This window comes from Nesoenas mayeri (assembly GCF_963082525.1).
Source record: "Nesoenas mayeri genome assembly, chromosome: Z".
Taxonomy (NCBI): Eukaryota; Metazoa; Chordata; class Aves; order Columbiformes; family Columbidae; genus Nesoenas; species Nesoenas mayeri.
The window spans coordinates 47,755,705-47,765,627 of record NC_137542.1 but is presented as its reverse complement, the minus strand read 5'-3'; the positions used below and the strand labels follow the sequence as shown (position 1 = coordinate 47,765,627).

The window sequence follows — 9,923 nt, the reverse complement described above, 5'->3', positions numbered from 1 at the left end:
CTGTGTGTACAGTGTCTGTATGTCCGTGTTTCTGTCTCTCACCCTCGCCGGCAGGCAGGAGGAGCGCCGGACCAATGAGAGGCCCCGGTTTCATAAAAGCTGGCTTCTGATTGGCCGAGAGGGAAAGGGCATTGTGAACAAAGAAAAGTCCCTCTCAGGTACCGCGCGGAGCGGGCTCCCACTCCCCCGCCTCGGCCGCCGCTCGCGGCCGCCGTGGGGCAGCGCCCGTGTCCCCCGTGTGTGTCACCGTGTGCGCGTGCGGGGGGACAGATGCCTAGGTGGTTTTTTTTGCTTCTCTCCCCAGTTTTTATTTTTGTTTTAATTTTGTTTCTAGAAAGAAAGGAAGGTTCATGCTATCTGGTGCTCTCTTCTTCCAAACACAATAAATCTGTTGAAGACATTAGATTTTTTTTCCTAAAATAAAAAGCGGCTGCAACAAAAACACACTCAATGCAGTTAGAAGGAAAAGGTCAACTCGATCCAATACAGACCGTAAGTACGGTTGCGTGGTGTGTCTATAGCACTTAGAGGGGATTTTTTTTTTCTCTGCAAAGGGGAGTGTTTAAAGAGTTGGGGAGTTGAGATAACTAGAGTTTTTTTGGGCTTTAAAAAGAGAGAAATCCCACAAGCAAGATGAGTTATTTGAGGGAAATAAGAGGGTGAAAGCAGTGTAGTCACACAAATCATTCTTGACGGTGCACTTGGGGGGCGTTAAAGCATAGTGCCTTTTTGGGGTTTTAACTAACCAAGGGGGAAAAATAAAAGTGACACAATTACAGACAAGCCTGCATACTCCCCCCTCCCCCCTCGGCCCCAAGACCGAGGCGCTCGTTAGGAGGAGTGATGGGGTACCGACAGGTCCCGGCGGCACGGGAGGCATTTCTTCTGTCACACGGAGACGCCAGAAACGCGAGGCCGGACGTGGGGGGTGGGAATCGCCGTCGCTCGCCGGTGCCTTGGCCGTTCCCCTCCCCCGCCTCGGTCTGCCAGCCGGCCGCCGCTCGCTGTCCCCGGGCGAAAGGAGTGAAAAGCCCCGAGGTAACTGCATCCCCCTCCCCGCCGGGCGGTGCGGGGAGGTTTGTAAGGTGTTTTTGGGGAGCACCCGCTTTGCCGCGGCACCCCCGAGCTGCAGGGATGCCCTCGGCCGCGGGGGTGGCGGTGAGAGGCCGGGGAGAGAGGCAGAGCTGACGGGCCCTGCCTGTCTGTCTGTCTGTCGTGGTGTGGTTTTTTGTGTGTTAAAGACCAGACCCGTATTCGCTGGATACGCTTGTCACCCATTTTTGTTCTCACGACAACCAATGGAGCCCGCCAGCCTCACGTGACGCGGGCGGCCTGAACTGTAACGGAACTGCCGCGCCTCGGGGGTTGGCGGTTGCTGGCGCGAGCGTCCCGCGTCCCTCCCCCCCACCCTCCCCCCGCACCCCTCCCCCTCCTGCCCGCCACCGGCAATTCATTACGGCTTTTAGCTTCCCATCGCCGGCTAATTAAAAATACTAAGCTAAAGCTCCGAGACCGTCTGACTCGGCTGGGAGGGGGGGAGAGGCAGGAGGGCGAGGGGAGGAAGGGGGGATAGGAGTAGACTGCGAGGTTTGCCGAGACAATAAGGTGGGAGCGATCTGTCCTGAAAAAAAGGTCGTCTGCTTCATCTCCTCGGACTCTAATGACTGAATTATTTACCGCATGACTGATTAGCCCAAGCTCACGGGTTTTTTATTATTATTATTATTATTTTTTCTTCCGAGACAGCAGTTTCTAACTTTGATCTGTGCCCATGCTTTTGTTATCACTGTTTTTTAAAAGCGCTGATTTGAGGCAAGGGGGGACAGACACCTCCCTCCCCGAAATCTTATCCCTCGGAGAATTTGCTTCGTTTGCGAGCACGCTGTCCTTCCTCCACTCCCACAAAATGTTTTGATAACCGGTTTATCAGATCAGTGATTCCCCCCTCCCGCTCCTCCTCCTCTTCCTCGCCCCCCCCCCCCCCCGCCTTCCTCCCCTCCCCCCGTTTCCCCTCAAGTTACTTCAAGAAATCAGATCTGTCAGGACGGGCGAAAAAAATGCCACTTCCCAACTAACAGGCGGAATCCAGCCCAGATTTTCAGTCCTTTCTTCTTCTTTTTTTCCTTCCTCCCTTTCACTAATTTATCCCGATGTTAGCACATTCTGTCTTGTAACACCCGGGCGCCTGTAGGTTTGTTTCATGGGATCATTACTTACTGATCAGGATGGCTCCCTGGTCCGGGGCTGAAGACGGAGTGTGAAGTTGGGGAAACATTTTTTTTTTTTTTTTTTAAATTACTGTGATGATTATTACCTCTCGGTGCTTATTTAGGAAAAGCAAACAAACAAAAATCTGTTCCTTGATGCTTCAGTTCTGAATGTGAAATATTACCTACCAGCTGGTAAAGTTGTGGGAATCAGCATTTTTTTTTTTCTTTAAGCCAGGAGGAAAAAAAAACTAAACAAACAAAAAAGGACTTCTGATCCGTGTGCCAAAGTAGGGGGAGATATGTTATTGACCGATTTATACTGGCTGAGATGATACTTGCTTTCTACTTCTTGATCACTTGCTCTTTAAGTAAAATGAGGCACAGAGTTGTTGCTGAGACGAGTGGGAACAGCATTTTGATTTGCTGGTTTAATTAAAAAATGATAAAGGATTAAAGGTAAGCTTTATGTGTATATATGTATAAATATTTCGACAGTCGACTGTAAAAGGGAGAGATCCCTTTAAAAATCGTTTTAACTAAGCTTTGTCAAACACACACTCATTTGTGGTCACTGAGGCCACCTTGGTGCAGATCACTTAAAGTGTATGTCTTAATCAGTTTCCTGTACAGTCAGTAATACTATATTTAACAGACCTAACAATCGTATGACCTAGGAGTACATTAGAACTGTTTTTAGAACTGTTATCTTGAGAATATTTTTTTAAAAGAAAGAAGAGCTTTTTATTTTCTATTTTTTTTAACCTATGGAGTTTAATGTTGTCAGGTAGACATTTGTGTTTATAGATTGTTGGATTTTAACAGAAGCTGTATTGTGGCAAGGAAAATTGGATTTCCCACTTCCCTTAGTGCTTCCTCCCCCCTCAAGAGATTAAGTAGAAGGGGGGTAAAAGATAATATAGGAGAGTCACAAAACTTCAAGGGTCTGGTTTAAAGCCACAAAATCCATGGAATGCAGTGAAGAGTGAATCTGTGTCCTTCCTTTTCTCCCTTTTGTGCCTAGGTGGTGGTCCAAGGGGTTAGATTACAACATGTGCTCCAACAGCTAGGCACCACTTCTAAGACTGTGTTTCCTGAGCTTTGTGGATTTAAATCATGTAGTTATTTTTTTCTTTCTTTTTTTTTTTCCTTTCTCCTTTTTTTGTGGACATGACTATTTAAGAGAGAATGTGGATATTGGTATACAACTAGATTAAAGATGCTCCCTATAAAAGCATCACAGCCACTGCCCCTGGTTTAACAAACTTAAGAAAAAAATGAATGATTTTGCTTTCCCTACCTTGCCCCCTTTTTATTAGTTTTATTATATTGTGATAACACCCAGACAAATATTCAACTTTTCCTTTTCTCACAGGACAAGGTGGACGTGAACTGCAGATTGTGAACTTAGATGCACCTGGGGGAAGAAGACAAGAAGAGTTGAACTTAGGAGAGCCCAACGGAGATAAACGAATGTCCCCGCATTTTCAAAGGAAAGTTCATAGGATTTTTACTCTAGAGATCTCATCTTCAGGATGTCATTGAACACTTCCACTGCAGGAAAAGGTGTGGATCCAAACACGGTTGACACTTACGACAGTGGCGATGATTGGGAAATCGGTGTTGGGAATTTAATAATCGATTTGGACGCCGATTTGGAGAAGGACAGACAGAAATTTGAGATGAATAATTCTACTAATACCACCAGCAGCAGCAACACCAGCTCCAAGGATTGCGGGGGTCTGGCTTCCAGTGGGGCTAATACTACCTCAGCCTTAGCTGACGGCCTAAAATTTGCTTCTGTTCAGCCCTCTGCTCCCCAGGGGAATTCCTCTCACAAAGAGACTAGCAAATCAAAAGTGAAAAGGAGTAAAACTAAGGATGCTAATAAATCTCTGCCTTCTGCTGCCTTGTATGGGATTCCCGAGATCAGCAGTGCTGGCAAGAGGCAGGAAGTCCAAGGGCGCCCTGGAGAGGCAACTGGCATGAATTCAGCACTGGGTCAAAGCATGAGCAGTAACCCAAACGGCAATAATAACACCACCAGCAACACCACCACTGTTGCCTCTTGTGGGAAAAACAAAGACGAGAAACCAGGTAAAGCCCCAGGCAGCAGAGGCTCCAAGCGGGATAAAGATGCGGGAAAATCCAGGAAGGACAAGCAGCATGACCTGCAGCAGGGTCACCCCAATGGCAGTGGGGGTGGCGGCAGCCAAGCTCCCCCTGGGCACCTCTATGGCTTTGGGGCCAAAGGGGGCAGTGGTGGGAGCAGCAGCCCGTTCCACTGCACCTCCTCTGCCATGGGGGAGGTCAGCAAAACCCCGGATTCGGGGTTAATGGGGAACTCTATTTTGGTAAAGAAGGAAGAGGAGGAGGAGGAGAGCCACAGGCGAATCAAGAAATTGAAAACAGAAAAGGTAGGACAAAGCTCCTCTCCACCTCTTCTCTTCTGTGTCTCCCTGTCTCTATAATAAATGTCCCACAACTGTGTGTTTGGCTCCTGTGTCTTCTCTCTGCTGTGTATTTGTGACATGCATTTGTTCTTACTCTTTCTTCTAAAAAAACCCCAAGCAACCCTGACACCTCTACCTTAGAGAGAAGACACTATGTTTTGAGTGTGCTTTTCTCTGTTGTGACTTCCCCTCCGTGTTGTCAGACCTGGAGAACATTTCGGTTTTGTCTGTTCCTTTGATCGCACTCACTCAGAAGGAGGCACCACAAGATGACCCTGACCGAGCTGTCCCTGGTTTTAACAGAGAGCACCAGTGTTGGTACCAGTGGGATGGCATGTGTTTGCAGGCTGGAGGTCTGTGTGTTTGCCTTGGGGGGGTGCAACAGCTCAGGCTCCAGGAGCAGCACATCTTGTATGTGCTGACACTTTCACACAACGGCGGTGGGGACTCGTGGCTGTTCTCTCCGAGTCTGAAGGGACTTATCTCCTTTCTCCCCCTACCCACTGCCTGGAGTTGAGATTGTCCTTGGGAGGCGAAATATGGGCTCCGCCATTGCGGTTCATGGAGGCACGGGATACTTAACTGTACTGGGGGCGCCGGTGGCACAGCAGAGGTGTGCTGGTGTGGAGGACTGGGAGGAAGGACACAGCAGGCAGGCGGTGCCTCTCATCTTCCTGGAAGGAGGAGGCTGGGAGGAGGGGAATCCACCTTGTGCTGAGATGCCTGTGTGCAAAACAGCTCTTGGAACAGAGGGGAGCAGTTTGTCTCCTGTCTGGGGAGCTTTCCTGTCTGATCCTCACTGGCTCTTGAATGTGAACGGCTCATTTGTTGAGTGGTTGAAATGCATGAAAGAAATCAGATTGGGGTGTGTGTTTTTCTTCCCTAACATTATCAATGATGCTTTCTGTAAGAATAGATGGCCTGACCAAATTATTTTTGAAGGGTGGAGTAGAGCTTGGCTTTTTTTAACCACTCATTCAAGGGGGTTCTGGTGCTGGTGAGATTTGTTCTGTCCATAGAGCAGAAGGCATTTTCTGGGGAACCTGGGGACAAACCTTGGCCCAGGATTACAAGTCAGATGAATTCTACAGGTTGTTTAACAAAGATAACCTGGTATTCCTGAAAAATAAAGCAAACGAACACTCCCCAGATGAACAATGTCAGGGGGATAGATTGTGACTTTATTGTTAGCTGTTGGTCTTAAATTACATGCTTTTACAACTTCCCTGAGTGAATGTTCAGTGATGAGAAAACTTACACGTCGGTGTTAACTGTATGGTCTGCAAGTGTCTGGGACGGCTGAAGGTTTCAGGGAAAAGTTATGTCTTTTTACGACGGATTACCGACTTGTTTTTGTGTTTCAGTCATGTTGAAGTTTCCATAATATTGACCGGAGGATTAGATTTGTGTGTTTGTGACGTAAGATACTTGTTAAAACTGCAAGATAATTTCAAGGGCTTCTGTTCAAGGCAAGGAATAAATTAAATTTCATATTGTATGCATATTATTGCTTTTAAGATAGCATATCTACGGATGAATTTGTTTGAGCCTTGTGACTTTTTCTAACAGATTTCTGTAATTCATGTGTATATCTTTGCACTTTGATTTATGAAGGTTCTTTCGGCGGCAGAGAGGTGTCCTAAAATCTCGTGGTCTCTTTATTAACTTAGTACAGTAGGCATTTACTTCTGTTGCCAATAGTCTTCAAATTGCAGTTCTCTAATCTGTTTTAACTATCTAGATAAATTGCCCTAATCCGGTCTTCACAATGGCTGTGGTTAAAGAGTCAGAGCCATTTGATTGGATTCAGTGGCTGCCTGGAATGTGGGAGGTACTGCCCTTTTGCAACCCCCTTAGCCTTTTAATCTCTCAGCCAAATGTTCACATTCAACAATTTTGTTTAGCTGGCAATCTGAACATTTCAGTATCTCAAAGGCTGCTGTCATGGCAACAGAGATTAGAGGGTGGTGTGGTTTCTCCCGTTTTTGTGTTCCTTCACTCTGCAGTCACACAGGAAATTCTATGAAGAATCCATAGACATGCGAGTAATGTTACGTGCAGTGTAAATTGGATGGCATGCAAATTCAGAGCAAACACGTATGGAGTGGTGTAGAGCTAGTGTTATGCTTTGTGTTGTAGCTGTGGCTCCTGGAGGAGGTTTGGAGCTTGCATTTCCAAGAACAGCCGCTGCTGTTGGCACACACTGACTCTAATATAGGCTTCGCACATTAGACTCGTGCAGTGTTGGCCATTGTCTGGCACAATGGTGTGCTTGCTCTCTGTCTTAAATAAAATCCCTTAGTATTTCTTTTCCCAAAGATTGTTCCCTTCTAGATTTACAATAATAATAAGCTTGTTGCTGACAATGGTTGCAACCTTAAGCCCAGCCTGTGGTACTGTTAGTGAAACTTAAGTGTTTTATGTTTGTTGTTCTGGCTTTTTTCCCAAATGTTTAGTAATCATTTTCTTTTTTTTTTTTTTCCTGGCTTTTATATTCTCTAAGGGTTCTTGGTTTTACAGTTTATACACTAGAATATATATGCTGTACTAGCACAGAGCAGCTTGTGTCTGTGGATAAATAGATAATTTTCAAGTCTGCATGTTAAAATCAATTTCCAGTTACTTTAATGTTGTGAAAAACATGTCTTGTGAATTTGGATGTTTCCTCTTAGATACAAATGAGTTCATGCCTGCTGATTCAAAATTACAGGTTTCTGTATGTAGTGTGGAATATAATACTGCATTTGTTTACTATTTGTGAAGAGCGTGGAGCAGATTCCCAGGAGTTGTAGTCACTGTTTAGCTTTCACAGCATGCTTCAATGTCTATTTTTGGTCTATTTATTCTGTTTCCTTGCTGCAGAAAGTCATGTAAAACATGATAAATTGGATCTTATGAAGCCTAATTAAATCAATGACTGTGTTCTGCTGGCTCTTTTATGTAAAAGCCGCAAGTATGTTGTAAAAGTCACCACTCCCCTAATATGTGGATAAAGTCAAAGTAAGCTGTAATTCTAAGATGTTTGAGCTATATTCGTGCAGCCCATTTTGTGGTTAAGCCACCAGTGACATGTCTGAATAAGCAGCTTTGACAGGTAGACTTACCACTCCTAAGATTTTTGGTGCTAAAACCTGTCTCCATTTTCCATTTCTCATCCATACTGTTTTTAGCACAATTACTGACTGTTTGTCAGCATGAACTCTTCATCTGTTTTAGCTAAGAGGGTTTTTTTTTTGTATTTTTAACAGCTGTCACATTGAGTAGTGTTCAGACTATTTACAAGAACTTGCTTTGTGTGTATTACAGGGAGATTTTGAGATTCAGTCACAATTTACTCTGAGATACAGTAATATTGTATTTGGCATGTGAAAATCACTATGTTTACATGAAAACAACGCAGAAGATATGAAGCTATAATCAGAGGTGTCTAGTTGCAGTTTTTAGATTAATCAAGTCTAGTGGTATAGCCTATTGCTTCTCATTAAGACTGCATTTCACATCTCAAAATTGTCTTCAGCAAATTAACATACTGGGTGCTATTGTTTATTTTCTCTTTTTATAGCAAGATTAAGGATGTTTTACACTTCATCAGGAAACTCTGCATTTTACCTATTGATGTAACTCATTTAAGTACAGTCTTTGATTAATGATTTTACAGAGATATGCATTACATGTACTTTTCTCAGTGGCCTTGGGTGTAGTTTATTCACTGTGAAATAAAACGGCAGGGAGGTCACTTGCTGTGATTAAAGAACAAAGTCTATTGTTTGACAGCAAACTGTTTTGAAAGCTACATAAGGGATTTAGCTGTTAAAAACATTGATAACTATGGGTGTCTAACAATAAGCACAGCTCAAGGTTCTTAAAGTTCTGTAGTGCTGTCTAGTAGTGTGACCATGCTTTTTGAGCTGGGTGAAAAGGTGTTGCCCTTTGGCCAACGAAAGCTTTCCCTGTGAACCTGCTGACCTCTGCCAATATGTATGACCAGACCTGCTGTCGAATTCCTGTGCAAAGCAAGAGTTAGCTCAGTACAATGGATCCTCGTATGGAACAGTTATAAAATAAAGCAGGGAAGCTGATAACCTTACTAGGAACTACTAGAAAAATATTACACTTTGGGCATCAGTAATTTTGCAATTTTAATAACTTCATAAATACCCAGTAAAAAGGGAAGGATTGATTGTCCGGATGTCATGAGGTTAACCATGTTCTCCATGTTAAAGGGCTTTCCTGCAAGACTGTTTTAATTATAGCTATATAAAGACTTGTTTTTCCAAAGTAGCATTTTATAGTCCAATAAATGAAATGTATGTTAAAAGTGCTAAGCAAAATGTCCCGTAACCATAGAGGTGTTCAATAACCAGATTCAAGTAACATGGGAAGTACCATCTGTTCCTAGTTTTCAACATAAAACCAGGAATTGAATAGCTGAGATTTGCTCATATTTTTTTTTCTACTCTCTTATTTTATTATTATCATAATAATGTTCACCTGGCACTTTATAGAAGCTTTCTGAAAAGCAATAATACAGGAGGGACTGTGAAAACACATGTTCGTACATACAGTTAACCAGTTCCACTTTCATTTAAAGAGATTTCCAGAAGCGTAGTCATTGAAGAATTTATAATAGTGAATCACCTCCTGCAGGCAAACACAATAAGGGTCAGGTCTTCAAAGATCTTACTGTTTAGGTAGAATCTGAATTATTCTGTCGATTTTTCACTAAGAGGTAAAATGGAAGTGCGGGGGAAAAAAAGCCACTCCAAGGATATGTTTAGCAAGCTGTTATCAGTCACCTAATTGCATATGATAAAACTATTGACTAAAATTTTCCGTGCAGCGATTTTCTGTTCTGCAGAGAAGTGTTCTAGAATTGTTGATGGGGGAAAATTACTCTTTTAAAGATAACTTAAGTTCTGAACTGTTAGGCAATGAGATTCTTGGCTGCAGCCTACAAGGTCTGGATAAAACGCCATCCGGCCTTTGTTTGAGGTTTTTTACTGAAGCTAATGACTGGTCTTGTGCCGCCCCGAGATAAATGACATTATCTCTGAGTGGTCTGACAGGAAACAGACATGTTAATGGTGAAGCTGCGGGGAGGATCTGCTGTAGCTCTGACAAAAGAGTAAAGCTTGGACCCCTGGTTGTGATCATTAACACATAATACATTCCAGCTTCTCCTACCAGGGCGTTCATAATTGGAAAGCTATTTTATTGACAATAATGTAAATCATGTATCTGAAATAGGCAGTTTTTCCTGCAC

General features: G+C 43.8%; 1 protein-coding gene across 2 annotated transcripts in view; it reads left to right on the top strand.

The window, feature by feature from the left end:
• Nucleotides 1-450: 450 nt before the first annotated feature.
• Nucleotides 451-9,923, top strand: part of ZNF608 (zinc finger protein 608) — a gene marked incomplete at both ends in the record, with an annotated part of 83,743 nt that continues 74,270 nt past the window's right edge. The window contains one exon of one of the 2 annotated variants that reach the window (XM_080363004.1): nt 451-492. In XM_080363004.1, coding sequence (XP_080219130.1) covers nt 451-492 — 42 coding nt within the window. Of the gene's footprint in view, nt 493-3,742; nt 4,625-9,923 lie in introns of those variants that run through there. The other variant, XM_080363003.1, reaches the window with a different exon arrangement.